This window comes from Abramis brama (genome assembly GCF_963993115.1).
Source record: "Abramis brama genome assembly, chromosome: 16".
Lineage (NCBI taxonomy): Eukaryota > Metazoa > Chordata > Actinopteri > Cypriniformes > Leuciscidae > Abramis > Abramis brama.
The window spans coordinates 36,415,977-36,442,694 of NC_139978.1; the positions used below are offsets into that span (position 1 = coordinate 36,415,977).

At 36.1% G+C, this 26,718-nt stretch overlaps 1 protein-coding gene across 2 annotated transcripts in view; it reads right to left on the reverse strand.

The window, feature by feature from the left end:
* The window catches only part of fbxl17 (F-box and leucine-rich repeat protein 17), a 239,580-nt gene that overhangs the window by 126,277 nt on the left and 86,585 nt on the right, over positions 1-26,718 (reverse strand). For both annotated transcript variants that reach the window (XM_084086669.1, XM_084086670.1), the window contains exons 6-7: positions 23,881-23,988; positions 12,274-12,404 (exon numbers count right to left, since the gene is read on the reverse strand). In XM_084086669.1, the coding sequence (XP_083942795.1) occupies positions 12,274-12,404; positions 23,881-23,988 (239 nt within the window). The remainder of the gene's footprint in view (positions 1-12,273; positions 12,405-23,880; positions 23,989-26,718) is intronic.

The window sequence follows — 26,718 nt, forward strand, 5'->3', positions numbered from 1 at the left end:
AAGCTACAAAAGTTATTTATAAGTCATTTATAGCCAAGAGTGAGTGATTTTCTCTTTGTCTTTTGTTCATGACTCCAGTTATTCTCGCTCCTTTACACACACACACACACACATCGTCGTCACACTGACAGAATCTGCTGTGTTCGGCTTACACACACTCGCTTCTATTATCCGGCTGTCCCATAATTCCCTGCTCTGGGATCTTTAACGGTTTGGATTGGATGCATGACTTTCCACAGCAAATAAGTGTTTTTACTGTAAATGTAGGATATATTTCATGCAAAACCTTTGTAGAGGGAAAATAGAAATATGACATTGTTGTAGATCGGGAGTGTTTGACGTCTGAAACGTTTGGCATGTTGTTCCTCAAGCTCAGTTCTTGGCTGCGTTCACGGTTTACTCGATGTCAGATGATCTGACATGTTGAACATGTGATTTGTGTGACGGCGCTGATTGCGTCTCTCCTCATGATGTATGAAGTGTGTTTATTTTATGATCTTGTTTCTCCATAACGTCAGAAAATCAGCTCTGCGAAACTTTCACCCCAGCGTCTCTGCGCTCGATCAGAGATCCACACACACTCTCTCCGTCAAAGACCTTTGAGCTAAAATAATTTATTGTGCTTCCCCAGAGTTTTTTTTTTTAGTAAATATTTATTTATTTCATGAATAAATTATTATTATTTTTTTTTTAAACGAGTCATTCATGTATTTGTTTGTTCATTAAATAATAACTAAATTAATGAATGCACAAATGATTTAAACAATCAAATAATGATTTTATTAAATTATTAAATTAGTCAGCTGTTTATTAAATAACAGACTAAATAAACGAGTAAATTATTTTATTAAATTGTAAAATAAACAAATGAATAAAAAATGAATTGATTTGTTTAATAAATGACTAAAGTGAATGAATAAATTATTAAATAATTAAATTATTTTATTGAATTAAATGTCATTTTTTTATTTTTTTATTTGTTTTTATTAAATTAATTAATTAAAAAAAGCCTTTGAGCTAAAATAATTTCTTGTGCTTCTGCAGAGATTAAGTTATTTTTTTTATTACGTTTTGATTCAATTTGTTTGTATGTTTATTAAATAAATGACTAAATAAATGAATAAATGATTAAAAAATAAATGAATAAATGATTTTGCAAAAATAAGTAAAATAAATCATAAAAAAAGAAATTCACTTTTATGATGATAGATGCACTTTTATGATGGATAGATGCACTTTTATGATGGACAGATGAACTTTTATGATGATAGATGCACTTTTATTATGGATAATGCACTTTTATGATGGATAGATGCACTTTTATTATGGATAGATGCACTTTTATTATGGACAAATGCACTTTTATGATGGACAGATGCACTTTTATGATGGATAGATGCACTTTTATGATGAATAGATGCACTTTATGATGAATAGATGCACTTTTATGATGATAGATGCACTTTTATGATGGACAGATGCACTTATGATGGACAGATGCACTTTTATGATGATAGATGCACTTTTATTATGGATAAATGCACTTTTATGATGGATAGATGTATTTTTGATGATGATAGATGCACTTTTATCATGGATAGATGCACTTTTATGATGGACAGATGCACTTTTATGATGATAGATGCACTTTTATCATGAATAAATGCACTTTTATGATGGACAGATGCACTTTTATGATGATAGATGCACTTTTATCATGGATAGATGCACTTTTATTCACCATTTACTCATGCATATTCTACTTCCTTGCATTCAATTTTGAATAAATAGCAATGAATTTTGCATATTATTATTGTTGTTGAATTATTATTGTGAAGATGCTTTAAAACTGTATTTAAATCTGTACTGTATAAAGCGAACTATATATTGATATCATCAACTGCACAAGAAGTGCATTACAAATATAATAATTCATAATGCAATGCAAGCATGTTATGCACTCAACGCTAATCCGTCTTCTCGCAGTTAGTTTGCAGTTTTAAGCCTTTAAGAGTTAAAGTTTACAGTTAGTTATATGAACAACACTTGAAATCTGAAGGAAACTCTATCGCCCCCTAGAGTTAGCATGACAAATGTGCTGACGCATGTTTCTGGCCTTAGATCTCATTTTAACTATTAAACTTCACAACCCTGTTAAGAGAAACACCCTCAACTATCAGATTTTTACAAATACAGAACTGTTAATCAGTTCTAAAACTTTTTGCATTTCTCCACAAATCTCAGGCGAGACGCCGCGCTTGAACCCGCAACGCCTTTAATTTACTTTTCTCTGACAAATTGGCTTCTCGGTCCCTCTGTGCTCAAGAAGCCCAACAGATTCTCTTCATGTGAGATTCCCAGCGCGCCGCCGCATAGAAATGAGCCCGTTTCTGGCTTTCCGGAGAGCAAAAGAGTTTTAATAAGCAATTAAAGCCTTCAATAGGAGCTCCTAATTAAAGGCATGTTAAACAAACAGATATGAACACAGAAGAAATATTGACAATGGTAAAGGTGCCGCGAGCTCACGAGGGAAAACCTGAGCTTATTAGGAAGAGGGAAATTAATTTCACCTCGATCTGTGAGAACTCCCTCATGCGAGTGTGTTTCAGGACGGTCATCAAATAAAGAACAATCAGACGAGCTTCTCCATTTCAACAAACAACTCAGTATGGAAGCTTGTTTCCGCCACAGAGTGAAAAATAAAAAAGGTAATGGCGACTTTTTAATCTCACAATTCTGACTTTTTTCCGACAAAGTCGCAATTGCAGGTTATAAAGACAGAATTATGAGATATAAACTCGCAATTGTGAGAAATTCTGACTTTTTTTCTCAGAATTGCATGTTTATATCTCACAATTCTGACTTTATAATACGCAATTGGGAGATATAAAGTCAGAATAGTTTCTATTCTGAGGTAAAAATAAATAAATAAATAAAAAGTTTTTTCCTAAGAATTGGACTTTATATCTCACAATTGTGAGTTTATATCTCACAATTCTGAGAAAAGATGTCAGAATTGCGAGATATAAACCTGCAATTAAGCGTTATAAAGTCAGAATTGCATGATATAGTCGCAATTGCGAGATAAAAAGTCAGAATTCTGACTATAAGACGCAATTGCGACTTTATTTCACACAATTCTGACTTTATATCTCGCAATTCTGAGAAATAAAGTCAGAATTGCGAGATGTAAACTCGCAATTGTGAGATAAAAAGTCTCAATTATCTTTTAAAAACTTTTATTCTGTGGTGGAAACAAGCTTCCATAATTCAGCCTTAATAGAAGAACACCAGACAAAATCATATTAAAGATCTGCGCATTTTTAAATCCAACCTAAAAACTCACTTTTTTAGGTTAGCTTTTTCCTAATGGTTTTAATTATTTTGTATTCCAGTGTGTTCTTTTGTACACTTTGTATTTCTATCTGCGTATTTTTTGCTTTTATTATAATTTATTTTTCTCTACAAAACAATAGTCACAAAATGGCCGCCGCTGCGTTTGTATGAAACACGAGAGAGCGAGTTCACGATACTGGATGGCATAATTAACTAACTCTACACTAAATATTGATTCGACTGAGTTTTAATATTTTGTTATCTCACCAAACGCAAAATTTCCATGAGGAAAAAACGTTCCGAGCGAGTGAATAGAGTTCAGTGACCCGGATGAACCTGTGTTTCTGTTTCAGCGGCTGTTATCCGGGAATAACATACAATTGACCAATCAGAATCAAGTACTCCACAGAGCCGTGTAATAATTAAAGTTAAGAGCTCCTGTGAGCTGCTAAAGACGTTTCGTTATGGAATACGTTTGAATACAGGCCTTCTTCAAACGTTCGCTGAACTCGATCACACACACACACAGATTTATATCAGACAGGAGGCTGTTATATTAGATATAACGGGACTCATGCTCGGGGTAAAAAGGTTTTTTGATATTGTGAATCATTGCTGATATTGAATGCAGACGCATTTCAGAAAGTGTCCTAACGAAGAAATGAAATATGCACGAGGCGCTGCCAAATTACACAAGCGTCTGACATTATAACGGCACTAGGGCGTGTTTGATGAATGTGTGGCTGTGTATCATAACCAGATCCATGTGTTGTGATAAATACTAAAACATGCATATGAAACCTCCCAGAATATGTGCCGTTCACAGCTTTCTTATCGAGAATCTGCGGATGATTTTTCACTGCTCTTGGCTCACATTCCCGAGAAATTAATCACACTCCATAATTCAGGAGCGCATTTACTGTTCAGGGTTGCTGCACACTTTTTAAAGTCGAATTTAAGGCTTTTTGAGACCTGAAGATATAAAAATTAATAATGTACTGTACATTCGGGGTGTGAAATATTGACCAAAAACAAAAAACTCCATATTTTCAAAGTTTTGTTGATAATAATGTGTTTTTGTGCTGGTTTAGGCCTGTTGTGGACAGCTGACTCACGGAGATATTCATATTATTCATATTCTATGCGGTGGTCAGTTCACAGCAGTGACAGAAATTAACATTTTTATTAAGGAATATTTATTATAACCACCTTTATTATAAGTTATTTCCAGGGGCATTTTTACCTATAAGTGCATTTTTTTCATTATCAACAAAATCCATCTTTGCAGTGACACAGAAGCGGCATTAATATATTTACACAGCATTTACAATGGCATAAATAATGCTATGAGATTTTTTTTTTTTATTCAATATTAAAATATGATGAAATATGATGAATTAACTTACAATTGAACTGACATTAACTGACAGATGTAATATGCTGTCGTAAATGACGCGAATTGTCACGTGAAAAAGCGAATCCACAAAGATAAAGCATTTAGAAGTCTAAGTCAAAGTGTCAACCAATATTTAAGACCTCTCATAAGTAAAAATAATTTTTACATTTTAAAAATCTAATTTAAGACTTTTTAAGTATCCATTTTCCGTGGCTAAGATGGTCCAGACGGTTCTCCCTATCACGAAAGATTCGCCTCGGCACATCAACATCTTGAACGGGATCGATGAACTCAGACATATTTTCTCATTTGTGTTCGCAAAACTCATTTAAGGTAAAGTTTTCATAACCTTAAGCTATACTTGACAGTTATGGAAGCTTTATGCAACACTTAATGGATTTTAACGGATTACTTAAAAGAAAAATAGATACTTAAGGGAAATTCTTAGGGTGTATGACGTTTCACCTAAAGAAACCGTAAAACTTAAGGGCGTTCTTAAAGGGCTGGTATAATGCCCTTTTCACAAGATGTAAAATAAGTCTCTGATGTCCCCAGAGTGTGTGTGTGAAGTTTTAGCTCAAAATACCCCACAGATATTTTTATATAGCATGTTAAAGTTTAAAAATGCACCGTTTTTGTGTGTGTCCCTTTAAATGTAAATGAGCTGCTGCTCCCGGCACAGAGGGCGGAGCTTCAACAGCTCGTGTCCTGAAAGTTTAAAAAACTTTTAGTTGATGAATTTATGTAGCTATTGTGTAGTTAACTTCTAGTCATTGATTAGCATATTCTGTCATGATAATCTATAAATCGTGTTCCGGGGGCGGGGTTTATGTAAATTTAGGGTTAGTGATGTCACTAACCCGGGAGGAAGCTTGTGTAGTCTCTACCAGCCGTTTGTTGTAGTCCTTAAAAAGCGATTTCTGTAAAAGCAAATATCTCCCTTTGCTTTGAACTTTGAGCGTCGTAACTTTGCAGATGTTGTTTATGATCAAACAGCAACATTACACACTAATTAAAGTTAGAAAAGTCAAATCATAATCAACCACCCCTTTAAGGGAAAATAACACTTAAGGTGCTTTATGCAACCAGGCACTGGATCCTATAAGAGAAAGAAAGAGCTGCAGTAATGAAGGACAAACACAACATTACGGTCAAGGACTTCTCCGTGTTTGACTGTAATAAGTCTTCTAGTATCGGGCCGGCGGGAGCAACGCTTAAGAACTGCTTTACGTTATTGCATTAGATATTTGCTGAGCAGAGCCTCTCATTCAGAGCGACTCGAATGGCTTTTACGCACGACCCGTTTATACAGCTGGAGTGAGAACCGGATAAGTGCCGATCTCCAGGGCTTTCCTCCACCGGGAATCATCGGATGGATCAAGTGGGCCTGAAGCGAGTCCTGGAAAAACACACTTTCCGAAAGCGAACCGGCGTAATTAATTTAGTTGTGGTGCAAATGAATATATCAGCAAGAGGAATGATTTCTCTAATCCAGCAGAGAGAGGTCATTCAAGCATATGCTGCTTCCACACACACTCCTGCAAAACAACACACACTGAACACTAGGAAACAGCTGGAGAAGATCGGAAGCTCAAGACAACATGTGACACGCCATTACTCTCAGTTATTAAGAACACTGGAGATGTTAATGAATCAGGAATGAGTCGCGTTTATTGCTTTGTTCTGAAACTTAAAATGTTACAATGTTGCAGTTTCTTCTTTACTTGGTTTGATTTCACAAGACATCATTTTAAAGTCCGCCTGTAGTCAGTCATTTTATCCCTTAAAACTCTTCTTTGATCACCAAAATTATATATTTAAATATTTTCATTGAAAAATATTCTTGACGCCTTAAAATATCGTGAATGTAACTTGACACCCTTGCCTCATTTAGTATGCGCGGTTCTATGAATATGCAAATGAGCCCCGCCTCCACTCAGCTCAGAGATCCACTGGTTGACGATCACACGTTGATCTGATTGGTTACAAGGTAGTTTGTGACGTCAGAAACACCAGCGATTTCAAAGCGTGTTTTTGAGACTGTCTTTGGTTCACTGCAGTTTTAAGGAGAAAATACTCAGCAATCACACACACACACACACACACACACACACACACGTTTCACTCTCACTCTCTGAAAGAGTTCTGTGTGAATTTAAGAAAACTGCTGCAGATGAAGAGAATATCTTCAAATTACCATCACCTACTGTAAAAAAACCTTAATTTAGTGGAGAAACAAAACAGATTATCAACGATTATGTGCCTATAAAAACAAAGAGTGCAAAATTAACAATGAATTTCGGATAAACTTTACAATAAAGTGCCATTAGGCATTAACTATACATTAATAATTAACAATACATGAGCTACAGTATTTATTAATCTTTGTAATTGTTTGTTAATAAAAACACAACTGTTCATTGTTAGCTCATGTCAGCTAAGGTCCATTAAATAATATTAATAGATGCAAATTTTGATTTTAACAATGTATTAGTAAATGTTGACATTAACATTAATAAGATTATTAAATGCTTTTTATAAGTAGACCAATGCAATAAACTAATCTTCACAAACAGAAGCACATGGTTGTAAAAACTACTTGCGTCTAAAATACAAAATATCGTATATTGAGTATAAAATATTGCAAAGAAATCACTCTTTAGAAACTGAATTTTTTTTTTTATATTATGAACATCTATAATATAAACTATGTTCTGTGCAGATGCATAAATGATTCAATCTCAATCTAGTTTTTGTTTAATATGAATATGTAAAAAAAAATATATGTATTATGTAGTATGTTGTATTATAGTAAATCCTGATGACATATGATTTAATAAAATATTTACAATTATATATATATATATGTGTGTGTGTGTGTGTGTGTGTGTGTGTGTGTGTGTGTGTGTGTGTGTGCATACAGTGATTTTTTTTTCCCACTCAATCCACATCAGAAATGATTTTCCTTCAGCTAACAGGATCATGAGTTAAATAAATATGGTCATTCTGAGTTCATGTTGACTTTAGATAGCAACAAAAACACACAAGAGCATTTCTGACTTTTCCAAACACGTAATAAAGTGTCGTTCCTGAAGCGCATGTTTGATCCAGGACTCGTTGAGCGTCAGCGCTCGTGAAATCTAGTTACGAGGCCGTAAAAAAGTCAAATCAGCGTAAATTACAGCACGTTTTCTTCCAGCTCGAACTCTGACCTCCTGAACCACAGCGACCCAAACCGTCCCGCAAACCCAACGGGAAACACTGCGAAGAAATCCGTCAGTGTTTCATAAAGGGTCAAATCTCTTCTGGAAGAATCATAATGTGATATTGGCCAACCATATCTCCAATAAATCCAGAAATCATAAAAGAAGAGGAACAGCAGCGTTCAGACGGTTGTATCTGGGGCAGATTGTAAATTCAATATTGTGTTAACGCTCAGAACGAGCCTGAGGAGGCTGTAAATCCATACGCTAGATCAGGAATATAAACAGAAGAAGGAATTTCCTCACATTCTCCAGTCACACACGCTTATTAAACAAGAACAAAAGCCCATGAAATAACATTTGTCCAGGTTCTTCATCATCACACGTGTGATTTATGAGCAGGAGGCTCATCTACAGTCGTCTAGGTCACATGATTTACTTCTGACATGAGAAAAATATGCCCAGATTCCCTCATAACCACCGTCCTGCCAAAACATGATGAATATGGATTATTCCAGCGGTTCTCCACCTTCTGAACTCCGAGCCTCACATTATCCACACAAATATTCAAACTTTGTTCTCAGTCAAAAACTTTTTAAAGGTCATTACAGCTCAATAAAACCAGAAAAATATCATTTTTGTTATGTTAACTGAAATTAAATGTTAAAAAATAGTCAACATTCTCATTTAGCTTAACTTGATGCACTAGAATAAACCAACTGAAATAAAAATGAATAAAAACTATATTGACATATTAAAAATAACCAAATGACAAAAACACATTTCTAATTTAATTTTCATTTAACTTAATTTAACAAAATGACTAAACTAATAAAAATTTAAATATGGAAAACATAAGGACAACTAAACTAAATTATTCACTAAAATAATTATAAATAATATTAAATTTAAGAAGTTTTTTTTTTTTTTTGGAGCTGAATGTTCTTTTTAACCAATGCATTTACTTGATTCAGTCAACTTAATTTCATGAGAAACATTTTTAAATAATGTATTTTACTCACAAACATAATCAAATATTATAGATATTGGCATAACTATAAAAAGGTAGATTTATTATTAAAAAAATCCCCTTGTTTTTTTTTTTTTAAAGATTTTTAAGATTTTATTAATTTCCATGATTCTTCCAGGTCTAGATTTGAAATTAAAAGCCTTATTTATCCATGTTTTTCAATCGTTGTTGAGGGGGTGAATAAAAATATGAAATATCTGGACTTTTAGTTGTTTTAGAGCGTATTTTAATTCATCTTGAGAACCACTAGATTATATAACCAATTGATATGATTACATAATGAATAGAGAGTGTTGAGTAGAATGTTAGTACAGTAATAGTTAATGAATAGAGTTGTACTGTATCCACTGTTCAACACAAGCTCTGGTCTAATAATGCTTCATATCCAGATGAACGTCACATGTGTGGAAGCACTGGACGCTCCGTCAGGATCCGGAGACGACTGAAGCCTTTAAACGCGTCTGATAAAGCGCAGAGAAAGCTGTTTGTGTTCAAGCATGAAATCTCTGAGTTCCAGCCGCTCTTCTCCTGTATCTCGTTCACTCAGGACTCAGACGACACAGAAATATGACTGAATAATCAAAAACAAGGGGAAACATGCAGCCCAGGATCAAACGCGTCACGCATATGGAGAACAGATTTTAAACACGGCCTCTGAATGGGCTTCAGAAACATCTGTGTTTCTCTCTGACCGTCTGTTAGATGAGCTAAACTGCTCTTTTCCGTGTGATGTTGTGATGTTTCTAGTCCGGCGAGGCTAATGGGGGCGTTGATCACGGCTCACGGTGCTCTTCACTCTAGCGTAGCTGTGCAACGCCTCCGTGTTCATTTCCAGCGAGACGTTGAGGCACTGCGTGGTTCAGTTTTCAGTGTCTTAAAGTGAGACTGAGGAACTGAGAGGAACCAAAACCAACCAGTTTCACATCAATCATTCACAGACTGAGGAGAACACACTCCTTATCCAGAGCAGAACCATGAGGACGACTGAAGATACTGTGACCATCCATCCACCCATCTATACATCCGTCCATCCATCTATACATCCATCTATACATCCATCCACCCATCTATACATACATCCATCCATCTATACATCCGTCCATCCATCTATACATCCGTCCATCCATCTATACATCCATCCATCCATCTATACATCCGTCCATCCATCTATACATCCATCTATACATCCATCCACCCATCTATACATCCGTCCATCCATCCATACATCCATCCATCCATCTATACATCCATCCACCCATCTATACATCCGTCCATCCATCTATACATCCATCCATCTATACATCCATCCACCCATCTATACATCCATCCATCCATCTATACATCCATCCATCTATACATCCATCCACCCATCTATACATCCATCCATCTATCTATACATCCGTCCATCCATCTATACATCCGTCCATCCATCTATACATCCATCTATACATCCATCCACCCATCTATACATCCGTCCATCCATCCATACATCCATCCATCCATCCATCTATACATCCATCCATCCATCTATACATCCATCCACCCATCTATACATCCGTCCATCCATCTATACATCCATCCATCCATCTATACATCCGTCCATCCATCTATACATCCATCCATCCATCTATACATCATCTATACATCCATCCACCCATCTATACATCCATCCATCCATCTATACATCCATCCACCCATCTATACATCCATCCATCTATCTATACATCCGTCCATCCATCTATACATCCGTCCATCCATCTATACATCCGTCCATCCATCTATACATCCGTCCATCCATCTATACATCCATCTATACATCCATCCACCCATCTATACATCCGTCCATCCATCCATACATCCATCCATCCATCCATCCATCTATACATCCATCTATCCATCTATACATCCGTCCATCCATCTATACATCCATCCATCCATCTATACATCCGTCCATCCATCTATACATCCATCCACCCATCTATACATCCGTCCATCCATCCATCCATCCATCCATCCATCCATCCATCCATCCATCCATCTATACATCCATCTATCCATCTATACATCCGTCCATCCATCTATACATCCATCTATCCATCTATACATCCATCCACCCATCTATACATCCATCCATCCATCCATCCATCTATACATCCATCTATCCATCCATCCACCCATCTATACATCCGTCCATCCATCCATCCATCCATCCATCTATACATCCGTCCATCCATCTATACATCCGTCCATCCATCCATCATCCATCCATCTATCCATCTATACATCCATCCACCCATCTATACATCCGTCCATCCATCCATCCATCTATCCATCTATACATCCGTCCATCCATCTATACATCCGTCCATCCATCCATCCATCCATCCATCCATCCATCTATACATCCATCTATCCATCTATACATCCGTCCATCCATCTATACATCCATCTATACATCCATCTATCCATCCATCTATACATCCATCTATACATCCATCCAAAATTTGTATTAAAATTTTCATATTAAAATTAATTACAAAATAAAAAATATATATATATAAAACAAAATTGATATTTCTCCATCAAATAAAAACGAACTGAAACTAATATTGCACTGCTGAAACACACAAAATATTAAATGTAAAATCAGAAAAATTTGCTAAAATAAAACCAAAATTTAAGAAGTGAAACTACAGAAAATGTTTATTACAGACGTCGATCACTGAGAATGTGATAGATGAACAAAGTGTGTGTGTGTGTGTGTGTGCGTGCGTGCGTGCGTGTGTGAGCGTGCGTGTGTGAGCGTGCGTGTGAGAGACTGTGTGTGCGTGAGCATGCGTGTGCATGAGTGCGTGTGAGAGACTGTGTGCGTGTGTGTGTGTGTGTGGTGGCATGTGTGCGTTCATGTGCGTGTGTCTGTGTGTGTGTGTGTGCGTGCGTGCGTGTGTGTGCATGCGTGTGCGAGACTGTGTGTGCGTGTGTGTGTGTGTGTGTGAGCATGCGTGTGCATGAGTGCGTGTGAGAGACTGTGTGTGCGTGTGTGTGTGTGTGTGTGTGTGTGTGTGGTGGCGTGTGTGTGGTGGCATGTGTGCGTTCATGTGCGTGTGTCTGTGTGTGTGCGTGCGTGCGTGTGTGTGTGTGCATGCGTGTGCATGAGTGCGTGTGAGAGACTGTGTGTGCGTGTGTGTGTGTGTGTGGTGGCATGTGTGCGTTCATGTGCGTGTGTCTGTGTGTGTGTGTTGGCATGTGTGTGTGTGTGTGTGTGTGTGTGTGTGTGTGTGTGTGTGTGTGTGAGAGTTTATGTGCACCTGTCATTGATGGTCCAGTTGAGACAGAGGTTGAGGGACGTCAAGTTCCGGCACTTTCTCACGACCTCCATCACGGTCTCGTTGTTGAGCTCAGAGATGTGCCGCAGATCCAGACTGCTCAGGGACTGAAGCTGCGCACACACACACACACACACACACACACACGGTCAGCACGTCTCTGCAGGTGCAGTAAATGATGCACATTACTCACTGAACACTATCACTGGAATATAAACGTCCCATTATCCTCGTGTGACTGCGTTTGACCTCTACACGAACACCAGCGTCTCACAAGCTCTTCATGGACTGATTCATTATCTGATTATTTGTAATTATTTATATGTAATTATTTAATCATAATCACGATTATTTTGGTCAGTATTGTAATTTACCACGATTAGGACTGGGTGATATAACCAACATCTTATTAGTGTTTTTTCCCCTCAATATATAAAGTATAAAGTATATTTAATTAGAAATAAGATTGCTATGATATCAGAATTGTTTCATCATTTTTTCCAATTTCGACACCACAGTAAAAACAATAACTGAAGACAAGTAAACAACCTAAAACAATAAAATCAAAGAACCAAATTATAAACAATAGGACAAAAACAATTAAAAAACAATAATTCCTAAAGATTAATATTAAAGCAACCAAAAGTCATTGAGTCTAGAGCGGTGTCATTTTCTAGTTGTTTGATTAATATTAACATAATTAAATGTATATTAGGCTGCTGTCGCTTTAAGACCTAATGCACGCATTCAATATACTGATACACATCTAACATACTGATGAATATGACTTTTTAATAATAAAACACTGCATTTCACAAGTCAAGTTACATGATTTGACTGATTTGGACATTACATTGTGGCTTTTAATGAGGATCGAAAGTGAATGAATCGTCTCGATCATCATGTTTTCATCGAATGAATCAGCCCTGGACTTGAGAGCAAATTTTGAGACTAAATTTTGAGCAATATCAAATTCCACATGATATGAAACCCCTATAAAAGCATTTCTTAGATTCAGGAAGCATGTTTCATAAACACACGCGCATTATGTGCTGTGTTCGGACTCTACAGCGAGCGCCTGCATGTCGTGCTCTTGACCTTAACGAACACAACACTCCCTGCAGCGGATTACCCATGATGCCCTGCTCCGCTCCTGACCCAGAAGACCGGAGAGAGAATTGGAGGCACAAAATAACGCAAAAGGTGATGGCTTGAAAAATGTCAGAGCGTGTTCATAACTGCACATAAATTACACTCAGAGGTCAGAGGTTATGATCCATCACATTTACAGAAACACCATGGAAACACACTATTAAACTACTGTATCATATTTGATGCACAACTTTATATAGTCTATAAATGATCAACAACTGTCGCACACAATCTCCTCCATTCCTTCCGTCTCTGATTGATAGTTTAAACTCTTTTATGAAGTAAAAGTCTTTTAGTGTTATTGTAAAAACATCCATTTTCATAAAGTAAAGTCACGATAACTTTGATATTGTTAGTGATATTTCAGCTGGACTGAAGCAGCTTCGCTTTACTTGATTATCCATCATCATTTTATAGAAAAATCATGAATATGAAATATGATCATCAGGCTTTTGAGGAAGGTTTATTTGTTCATCTCTGTATTGCATTGCATTATATGTTTTAAAACTACAGAGCTTTGATTATAAAACTAAGCATTTAAATATCATCTTACTAAGACATATTATTGGCAGATATTGATATTTATATGCATTTTATGTCAGTATCCAAAGATCTCACTGATTTGCATTACAAGCATCAGAATTTCATATAAATATCAGCATCTGCATAAATCAAATTGCATATTTTTTCTCAGCTTGTGTCTCTGAATAAAATGTAGTTTTTTCCCCATATCTTATTATAAGGCCAATAATCATATCTCAACAAAAATCACACATGCACACTTTTTTTTCTTTCTTTTTTTACTTTTCTTTTATATTTTATCTAAAAGGGTTCAATAAACAATTCCATCCCAGATTATTCTGAATATTATTTCACATTTCAAGCTTTACAGGGTTAAATTCGTTTTCATGCACAACACAGTAAATCAAACACACAGGAAGCGCAAAATAGCATCTGGTTTTAATATGAAGACACAAATATGCAGCGTTGCATGTATGCAACATTAATCATGCATCTGCCCTCAAAACACACACACACACACACACACACACACGATGTGGTCCTTGTATAGTGCACTTTTAAATTTTACTTTTAACTTACAAAGCACTTCACAGCTTGGCTCCTTCATATCTTCTAGATCTTGTTCATATACACACACTCCTTCCCGCATTTTAAGATGGGCTTCTGCACTTACACTTGTTCTTCCACTCGGATCACGGCTCCTCATTTATGGAACTCACTTCCTGTAGAAGTTCTCAACAGTTCTAGGGCCCTATTTTAATGATATGAACCGCAAGTATCAAGCGCGAAACGCAAGTAAACTTTGTGGGCGGATCTCGGCGCTGTTGCTATTATACCGGCGGGGTAAATGACTCTTGCGCCCAACGCAAATCTAAAATGTTGTAGTGCCTTCCATAAGTCACTTCGGACGCCTCAGGGGTTTCAATAGATTGTTCGTTTTATTCCAGTATAGCATTTGATTCTCTCGATAAATAAACTCAAACTTGTAATAACGAAAACATAAATATGGATGACGAACGACGTAATCCATCCAATACTTGCAATACGATAAACTGTCACTAAACTGATAAATAAACCGACAAGTAAATAAATTGAAAACCATGTGCCTGCTGGCGTCCAGGCATTTCCAACATCCAATTCCAAACTTTCCAACACCTCAAGGATTCCTCCTTTGTCTACCTCTATGCCACTAATTGGCGCAGGTGTGCAATTTTAACTCTTTCTGTTCCAAGGCCTTCCAAGGCCGCAAGGTCATGATTCACCAGCAGGGGTCATTAAATTAACTTAAACATAAATGTCACAAATGGTTCCTACAAATGTGTTGGTCTGAAGTAGCTTCATTACTCATAGGTGTGGTCAGAGCGTCATCTCACATTCCCTTTAAGAGCAGGCGTGCTTGTTCCATGGCGGATTGCTATTATAACGGCGGATTCGCCAGGAGCGGTTCACAGCCGAGGAGACCGACGTTCTCGTCAGGGCCGTAAAACACAGAGAAGTGACATTGGGGATGGAGAAACACACCCAGATTAGCTTCGGTTAAACAGGCGTATGATAATTTGGGTAAATGTGTAAGCTAGATTTATGCCTATTTTTTCACATCTTCATCCTCGTGTGTTAATATTTTTCCTTGTACCGTATATACCCGACTATAAGACGAGGTTTTTGTCCTAAAAATAGGCTGAAAAATGGGGGGGTCGTCTTATATTCGCGATATAGACAAAATCACAGGGGGAAAGGGAGAACAACGGAATTAATATGAAATAGTGACTGAAACGCGACCCATTAAGACAAAACCAGCTCTCCCTTCCAAGATGTTAATCTGAACAAAATTCCTGATAATCGAGCCGTTAACTGAATTAAAACGCTGCTCCTCTCTGTCGCGCGAGACGCAGAGCGAGAGAGAGAGAGAGAGAGAGAGAGAGAGAGAGAGAGAGAGAGAGGTGTGCGCGAATGAGAGAGAGAATGAATTATCACAGCAATTTTCAAATAAAATTATTTTCTGTTGAAAACCAAATTTTTTCCACAAAAATCTCTTTTTGTCCCAAAAATAAGTCTGGAAAATGGGGGGGTCGTCTTATATTCAGGGTCGTCTTATAGTCGGGTATATACGGTAATTATGCATGGTTTTCTAAAAATGAAAACTGCTGCTTCTGTGTAGATGAGAGAATCAAAGTGTGTGTGTGTTGTGCACACGCTACATTATGGCCAAGCATGCGCCCTCAAAATAGCATCTGAATAACATGCACCGCTGACGTTAGACGAGGTTTCTCCTGGTCTGTGATGGAATTGTTTTCTGAAACTGCAAAATAGCACCAGGGAACGTTTGTGCCGGAACACGCCTCCTCTTTCCGCTGAACCGCCCCCCGGAGCGCAAGTTCATTCCCTAATTTACCGACGTGCGTCTGTGGAGGGAAGAGTCCGCTGTGCGCGGGTGAGAAATAGGAATGATACATGCGTCGCTGTACAAAGTCAATTGCGCTGTGTGCGAGATAGGGCCCTTAGACTTTTGGTCTTTAAAACTAAATCTGTTCATGTAAGGCAGGTTTTATGTGATTTAATGTTTGTTGCTGAACTGGTTTTATTGTTTAATGTCATTGCTTTTATGGATTTTGTAAGGTGTCCTTGAGTGCCATGAAAGGCACCTATAAATAAAATGTATTATTATTATTATTACTTCCATCTCTGGTCTCGATTACACATGCAGGAAAGCGGCTGCATTATTTGTAAAATAAAAGGCATCAAACCGTGAGAAAACTGGATATAAGCAGACGCACGAGACGCTGTTCCTGTCACACACGTTAAACATGTTAAAGACGTCTGCAACCTCAATCACACAATCAAGAACAAATCACCACTTTCATTCTGATTGCACAGAAACTCTGTATTTTACCTCGCAAAAATATAGTATTTATATACATATTTACCACACGGAAAAGACTATTTCTTTTCTACATTTTAAAGTTTATACTCAAAAGTACTCATTCATATGTGATTATTTTTCTCCCGTTATTTAGAACTTCTGGGCAAATGTTTGATTAAGAATGAAGAAATATAAAATATGAATGAATTATAAAACAATGTCTCAACACAAACGCTCGTTTAGCACAAACCCTGAACTCTGTGTCATTATTTTTATATTATCCTTGTTACATATGTTACATGTACTTACCATAGTAATAATAACAGTAAATTATGCATAATTACATGCAAATAACCCTCAAACAAACCCTAATAGTAATATAGTAAGTACATGTAGTTGCTTAATATTGCTCAGTACTTAAATATATAATTACACTGTAACAATGACACCTTAAAATAAAGTGTAACTATGGAATCATTTATCAGAAATATTTAACTGACCAATCACAATCAAGTATTCCAGAGAATCATAATCTTCTATACAGCTTTGCCAAAATATTGTTCAGAAGTTATGAGTTTTGAGCTTCATATTCTCACTATGAGCCATAAAAGCCTGATGTATAAAGTATGTTAAAGAAAAAAAAGAAACACATTATTTACATGATGCTTAACTAGACTCTGAATGCAGCCAAATTCACTTTTTATAGTTTTGCTTCTTTGCATATTAAAACAACTGAAGTTACCAAGTGAAAACTCTTCATCCTCTTTTATTAATATTGTCTTGAAACGAAGGCATTTAATTGAGCGAGGCGTTCTGGTCACACAGAGTCTCTCCTGTGCGCGATCTAAAGGTCTCTAGTGAAGGAAATGTGTTTCTTTAGCACTCGTATTAATTATTAAAGCTTTATTATCTACAGAGAAGACGGTGGTTAAACAAATTAAAAAAGCGTCTCGCATAATTTGACATTGTGTTCAGATCCGGCGCTCGACCTGAAATGAGTTTAACAGCCCTGGTGTAAATAATAGAAATCTCATTAAAGTCATTTCTAACTCCAAACTTATTAGCATATGATCCGGCAGCCGGATTTAACATCAGCTCGACTCGTTTATCATCGCGACGGACAGATGGGGCTTCAAACGGAGACATTCCCGTCGGTCTGACCTTTGACCCTCAGATCTGCCGCTTCATCTCATCAGGGTCACAGACGGAGAGAAACTCAAGCTCATGTGATCAGTTACAGCCTGAGATCAACGCAAACATTAATATCCTCACTGTACATCACAACACTACGCTAACGGAAAACAACGGTGTAGATACGCAGAAGAAGAGCTTCGTCACATGACGACACAATAATGTGACACACGATGCACATAAAAGCTCATTAAAGCACAAGTTCTGCCTCAGATCTGCTCTCTTCTGGATTAGGAAGTGAATAGAGTCAAAATTGCAAGCAAGTTTTCTGAAATGTTATGTTTAAATATGCAAATGATGCATTGTCTAGTTAAATATGCACAAATTTGCATGCATTTCCAGAAGAGATTTTGCATTTTTGTCGACATATTAAAGGTTTTTACTGAGGAGGTTTTGGATTTCTCTTTTCATCACTCCATAAATCAGAAAATACTGTCAACAAGCAGAAAAAAAAAAGTCATTTTCACCGTGTTTTAGGAATAAAATGTTCTGTAAATCTGGTGAATGTTATATGAACAAACCTTCAGGATATAGATATGAATAAAACTGTAACGTTTGGTGTGTGTAAAGCTGATGAAGTGATTTCTGACTCAAACTCTCCGGCTTTAAAGTGCAATAAAATAAACACATGATATTTTCTTTCCACTAAAAACATAATTCTGCCTGTAGTGTCTTGCATAAAAGTCAGCATGTAATGGAAATACATCTTATTTATTTTGAAATGCATGTTATAGATCATATTCATCTGTGCATCTGTTTCTTTTTTAATGTTTTGACCTTGTAATGTTTAATTAAAGTGTCGTAACTGGATTTTTGGGTGAGAACGACAGACTGATGATGTATGCAGGATTCTCTGATCACTCAGTGCGACTCCGCCCCTGCAAGCTCACGCTCATCTGCATATACAACTGAGAGCCACGCCCACTTCTCAACATCCAGACTCACTCTCTCTCACACACACACACACACACACACACACACACACACACACACACTCATTCTCTCACTCACACACAAACTCTCTTTCACTCACTCTCACACACACACACTCATTCTCTCACGCACTCACTCTCTCACACACACACACACACACTCTCACGCACTCACTCACTCACACAAACACTCACTCATTCTCTCACTCACACAAACACTCTCCATCACTCACACACACACTCTCCCTCACTCACTCCCTCACACACTCACACTCACACTCACATTCTCTCACGCACTCACACACTCACACTCATTCTCACACACACACACACACTCACTCACACACACACACAAACACACTCATTCTCTCACGCACGCACTCACACACACACTCTCTCACACACACACACTCTCACTCACACAGACACACACACACTCATTCTCTCACGCACACACACAAACACACACTCACTCATTCATTCTCTCTCACACACACACTCACTCTCTCTCACACACACGCTCACTAACTCATTCTCTCACTCATAATAACACACACAAAGTCTCACTCACTCACACATACTCTCACACACACACACTCACTCACTCACTCACTCACACATACTCTCTCACTCACTCACTCACTCTCTCACACACACTCACACACACTCATTCTCTCACGCACACACTCTCACACACACACACTCTCACTCACTCACACAAACACACACACTCACTCATTCATTCTCTCTCACACACACACACACTCACTAACTCATTCTCTCACTCATAATAACACACACAAAGTCTCACTCACTCACACATACTCTCACACACACACACACTCACACTCACTCTCTCTCTCTCACACACACACTCACTAACTCATTCTCTCACTCATAATAACACACACAAAGTCTCACTCACTCACACATACTCTCACACACACACTCACTCACTCATTCACACACACTCACACACACACACACACACACACACACACTCACTCACACATACTCTCTCACACACACTCACTCACACACACTCACTCACACACACTCACTCACACACACTCACTCTCTCTCTTTCACACACACACACACACACACAGAGGCTGAGTGAGTTCAACGGAACTGATTCAATATATATACAAAACCCAAGACCTAATAAAAGCAAGTCATCATGTCTGAGACTGACAGCTTCAAGACCCGCCCACATTTCCTTTATCAATAATCCGAACACAACATGAAAGCCTGATTGATCTGGAAATCATTAATATATCTGACTGATGATGTTCCCTGTCTATAAACTGCTATATATGAGCGGAAACACACACATCGACCTCATCATGTGTTATACGGCCGAACTGCAGGAATCGGGTCGCGCGGCTCGAAAGTTTCCCTCAGTTTAAGAGAGTCGTCATCTCATATTCTGCACACTTCTCTCTCTTCTGTGCACAGATTGATTTATTTCACGAGAAGCTCTCTTCGGGCCTTTATAAATATAATCCACACCTGAGAACGGCCCGAAGCTTTGATGATCTGAATAAAAACGGTCCCTCTGGTGGAGAAGCGACTAATTTCACATTCGGCGCTGTGAAGTGGAGTGAAATGGAAATGTGTGTCCGAGGAGAGACAGAAAGATGAGCTGGGACTTCATTTAAATAACTATTGTGCCTTGCTGATGCCACCAGGTGAATTGCATAATGTAATGATATCTTTACCAACTCCCCGCTGCTGGAAAATGAGACTCAGCATTCACAGTCCTGAAGAGAATCACTTCAGGAACCAGCGGCCTTATTCACCGACACTTTATAGATAATGAATAACCAGATCAAAACCAGCCACAGAGTCACGAATCAGCTATAAAACACGTTCATTATCACAAATGACTCCTTCGAACTGAATCTTTTTAAACGATGTGCAAATGACACGTTCATTATAACAGCAAAAACAAATGACTCCTTCGAACTGAATCTTTTTAAACGATGTGTAAATGACATGTTCATTATCACAGCAAACACAAATGACTCCTTCGAACTGAATCGTTTTAAACGATGTGTAAATGACACATTCATTATCACAGCAAACACAAATGACTCCTTCGAACTGAATCGTTTTAAACAATGTGCAAATGACTCCTTTGAACTGAATCTTTTTAAACGATGTGCAAATGACACATTCATTATCACAGCAAAAACAAATGACTCATTTGAACTGAATCTTTTTAAACGATGTGTAAATGACATTCATTATCACAGCAAACACAAATGACTCCTTCGAACTGAATCTTTTTAAACGATGTGCAAATGACTCCTTTGAACTGAATCTTTTTAAACGATGTGCAAAGACACATTCATTATCACAGCAAAAACAAATGACTCATTCGAACTGAATCTTTTTAAACGATGTGTAAATGACACATTCATTATCACAGCAAAAACAAATGACTCCTTTGAACTGAATCTTTTTAAAAGATAACAAATGACTCCTTTGAACTGAATCTTTTTAAACGATGTGTAAATGTACTCTTACTATTTTAGAATGTGTACTTGACATAGTTTGCGCATTTTCTATGCATGCATGGAATACCTGAATGTTACTGTTATTTTATTTAATATTATTTAATATTTAATATATTTAATATTTTGAAAATACATAAAAGCCCATTCAAAAATATTAATAAAATACTTTCATAGTTCATATATAACAGTAAAACTTAAGTAATAATAAATAATATTATTTACACAAAAAGGCATATTGTGCACTACAACTGTATCCCATAATGCACTGCGCTCAAACTGACCCTCCATTTTGAAACTGAAGTTACACAATTAACCGAAGTTAATTTTTCTTGATTCATTTTAGAGCTGTGACATCTTAAATCAATAAAGATATTAAAAATGCAATTATATTAAATATACTGTGCAGGATTCAGCTGAACACAGTATGAGTGTAAAACTGTGGGTCACATGTTCATAAACAACACAAAGTATATGTTATGTACTGCAGAAATAGTACGAGTAATATGAGGCGTTAATCCAAACATATTGGATTAAATAATGTATAAAAGATTCAGTTCAAAAGAATCATTTTTTTTAATGTATTGTATTTATTTAAGGTTTTGAAAAACAAATGATTCTTTTTAACTGAATCTTTATGGTATTCAGATCTCCTAGTTGACAAATGAATCAAATTAATTCAGATTATTCAAAAGATTCAGTTCAAATGAATCATTTAAAACAAATGATTCTTTTGAACTGAATCTTTTAAATAATTATACTAAACCTAAATGAATACAATACATTAAAAAAAATGATTATTTTCGACTGAATCTTTTAAATAATTATACTAAACCTAAATACATTAAAAACAAATGATTCTTTTGAACTGAATCTTTTAAATGATCAGAATTGTTCATTTGTTATCTAGCACTCATAGGTGATTAGTATTTCGTTCTAAACACAGCTATAGAACTTCGTTTGGAAGTAAAACAGTGATTCACATGTTCCTAAATAACACAGTCCACTGAATTAAATGAAAAATTGCATCTTTTAACAACCTGAAACAAACCGATTCACTACACTGAACTGAACTAAGATCAAATCATTCGACAGAAGATTCTCAGATCTGATTTGACACCTTCAGGTTCCTGAAGTCGTCGTTGTTTCTGCAGAAGACGCCAGCGATCACGCAAGGAAAAATAGGCCCCCAAAAAAAATATCATTACCTAATAATTTGCATGCAGGCACAATTACAGCTGCTCTTCTGTGCCGGTGTGTTGGAGATAGCTTTCTCTCATTAGCATGCTAATGTGCAAACAGCAGGGTGTGTTGGATCTTCAGCATTTTACGATTCACCTCATTACACATTAATGAGGTTTAAAAGTGAAGGCAAAATAAAAAATAACTCGTCTTTGTGAAGTTTGAACGTGCGGTGTCATCAGACAGGTGAGCCGCTTCAGGCGGAGAGATTCACGACTGCGTTATTTCTCTTTCATAATAAAGTGCACTGATGACCATCAGATTAAGAACATTAATTAAGTACGTTATGTTATAATACTGTACTATAATAAGAATAATAATAATAATATTATTATATACTCTATAATATAATTTGCAATATTATAATATTTATTTATTAATAATATGATATAATATAATTATTGAAATGAATAATTAAACCTATACACCAACCTTTGTCCATTAATGGACTTTAAGTTTACAATATATTATATTATAATTGCAATTTTATAATATTTACAATAATGCAATTACAGAATATATATATATATATATATATATATATAGAGAGAGAGAGAGAGAGAGAGAGAGAGTGTTAATATATTATTAAATATATATTTAGTAATATATTGTTTAATAAATAATACATATTTAATAATGTATTAATATAATATAATATAATATAATATAATATAATATAATATAATATAATATAATATAATATAATATAATATAATTATTGAGATGAATAATTAAACCTATAAAACAACTTTCGAACCATTAATGGACTTTAAGTTTACAATATCTATATTATAATTATAATTTTATATTATTTACAATATTGCAATTACAGAATATATATATATATGTGTGTGTGTGTGTGTGTGTGTGTGTGTGTGTGTGTGTGTGTGTGTGTATGTATGTATGTATATGTATGTATGTATGTATGTATGTATGTATACATATAGAGAGAGAGTTAATATATTATTAAATATATATTTAATAATATATTGTTTAATAAATAATACACATTTAATAATGTATTAATCTAATCTAATCTAATCTAATCTAATATAATATAATATAATATAATATAATATAATATAATATAATATAATATAATATAATATAATATAATATAATATAATAGAGATGAATAATTCCAGCTATGAACAGGTTTGGCACATCTTACCCTGGTGAGGTGAATGACTCCCTGTGACGTGACCGAACATCCCATAAACCCCACGAACTGCAGCTCGGGACAGTTCTCCGCGAACGCCTGCACGGATCGATCCGTCACCTGAAACACAGACGGGAAACACAGGAAAATGAGGAACAACAGAAATAATCACCAGGCAAACGCAACAATAACGTCTGACAAACGTGACCTGTGGAGTAACTATGATACGGAATTAAAACTGTGTAGTTCACTAATGCTTAAAAACAAGGTGATAAATAAATATATAACAATATCAATATGAATAATTTGTGTATGTCACATGCGCACTATTGTAATAATATCTGATATGTGTACATTTGTAATCATGCATGTACATTTTGGAAATTGTCTTATGTAACCGTTTGTTTATTTTTATGAATGAAATCCCGAGAGTGACGCTCATTAAATAATGATGTATAAAGGCTAGAGGCGTAATAACCACAGGCTTCAGACTACAGCTTTTCCATTATCTATACATTTATTTATTTTTTCTATGGAAAATTATGTGTGAGGACCGAAATACATCTTTGTTGAATTGAAAAAATGTAAGTTGAATTGAACAGTGTTGTTATTGTGGACTAAAACGATTAAAAATAGTTTTGCCTAATGGAAATAAAGCTCAAACTACAGAAAATATAAATATTAGATGAATAATAACTAAAACAACAAATAAAAGCTGAATAGAAATGAACAAGCATCATTTGATGTATTGATTGAAACATGAAACATGATATTACTGATACATATTTCCATGATTTACAGCAATCATAAAGGAAAATCATTTCAGAAGCAGCAAAATATTATTATTACAATGAAATGAGACTTATTTTTTTCTTTCATAATAAAGTGCACTGATGACTATAAGATTAAGAACATTAATTAAGTACTTTAAGTTATAATACGTATATTATAATTGCAATATTATTTTTTTTTAATATTGCAATTATAGAATGAATATACACACACACACACACACACACACACATATATATTTTTTTATAATATAATATTGCAATAATATATTATATTATAATATATTTACAACATTGCACTGAATTATTAAACCGATATAACAACTTTTCTTTCAATCTCGCATCCAATCAACAGTTTGTGTCCTCACTTTGACCTTTGACCTTATGCAAAAGCAAGACGCATTAAATCAAATTCCCCCAACAATCAAATCAACAATATGGAAGCAAATCAAATCTAATGGCTGAACAAATTTAATAAGTGAATCATAATTTCAGCGGGCCGGCCTCTCGATCACCCGTCCGGGGTCAGAGGTCAGAGGTCAACCGCTGCCCATAACAATAACTTAGTACTTAAAAATGCTGATTCTGGCCAAGCTTCCCTGGCCGAGTCCGTCGGGATCATGTAAAGCACCTTTAGAGACACACGAGCGGGAGTGATGTGAACAACACACTCTTTCGGCACGGATACATCACGCGGGATTCGCTAACTTCAATCTTAAAGGTCATCGGGCGAATCCGAGTGAGACGGAGAGGAATTACACTCGTTTATCTCCAACACAGAGTCTCCGTCAGGCCTCGACTCGACCTCCAACACTGACCTCAGGGCTTCTGTGTCCGAGATCTCAGCGACTCATCCATCAGGACTAACATTTAACATTTAATTTAATACGCAACGATATTATTGATCTCCTGCATTGACACTATTATACGAGAACTGAGCTGAGCTGGATGATGACGTCACAGTTTTCTAAATAAATGAACTAAATGAATAACTTTTTTACAACAAAAATGAAGCATCACTGAACTAACTTATTAACACACACACACAGGAGCTCTTGAAGCTCCGCCCCCTGCGCCGGGAGCAGCAGCTCATTTGCATTTAAAGGGACAGACACAAAACGACACGTTTTTTCTCACAATTTTAACATGCTATATAAAAATATCTGTGGGGTATTTTGAGCTAAAACTTCACACACACACTCTGGGAACATCAGAGACTTATTTTACATCTTGTGAAAAGGGCATTATACCAGCCCTTTAAGCTGGACTGTGACGCTATTTTCTTCTAGAAACAAACTTTGTTGCATTATTTTCCTGTTATCTCTTTAAAGCTGCTTAGAAACAATCTGTGTTGTAAAAAAAGGGCTGTATAAATAAATGTGACTCGACTTCTTCAGACCCGGGACTTCAAAAACCCGGAGAGGTTTGATAGCTCGTCCTCTTTACTTTTATTTTTATTTTATTTGCCCTTTATTTAACCAGATAAAACTTTCTGAGATTAAAAATCTCTTTTACAGATGTGACCTGGCTAAGATGAGCAGCACAACATCATCCAAAATAAGTTAATAAATACATTTAAAAAAAAAGAAGAAAATCACCATGAAATTGTTTTTTTAAACATTTACAAATTGTTTCTTCCTTTAACAGCTCACTAACCAAAGATCCAAAAATATTCATTGACACCATCAGGGTCTGCAATTTCAGGTCATTTTGTAAAAAGTTCCAATCACTGGATGTTGCTTTACTTTCAATTATTCATTCATTCATTCATTCATTCATTGAATGAATGAATGAAGAAATGAATGAATGAATGAATACAAAATGAATGAATGCATGAAGAAATAAATACAAATGAATGATTGAGTGAATGACTTTAACTCTGTGAACTCAACCGAGCCGCAGTGGTCAGTCAGTGATGTGATTCGGCACGACTCCTGCTTTTAATGCTTTGGATCATGAACTGAGTTTTGAAACACAGACGTGAATAAATGCCAGCCAATATTCAGCCAGAGCAATAACTCACACCGCTGAATTCCTGCACTGTTATTTCCATCTCATC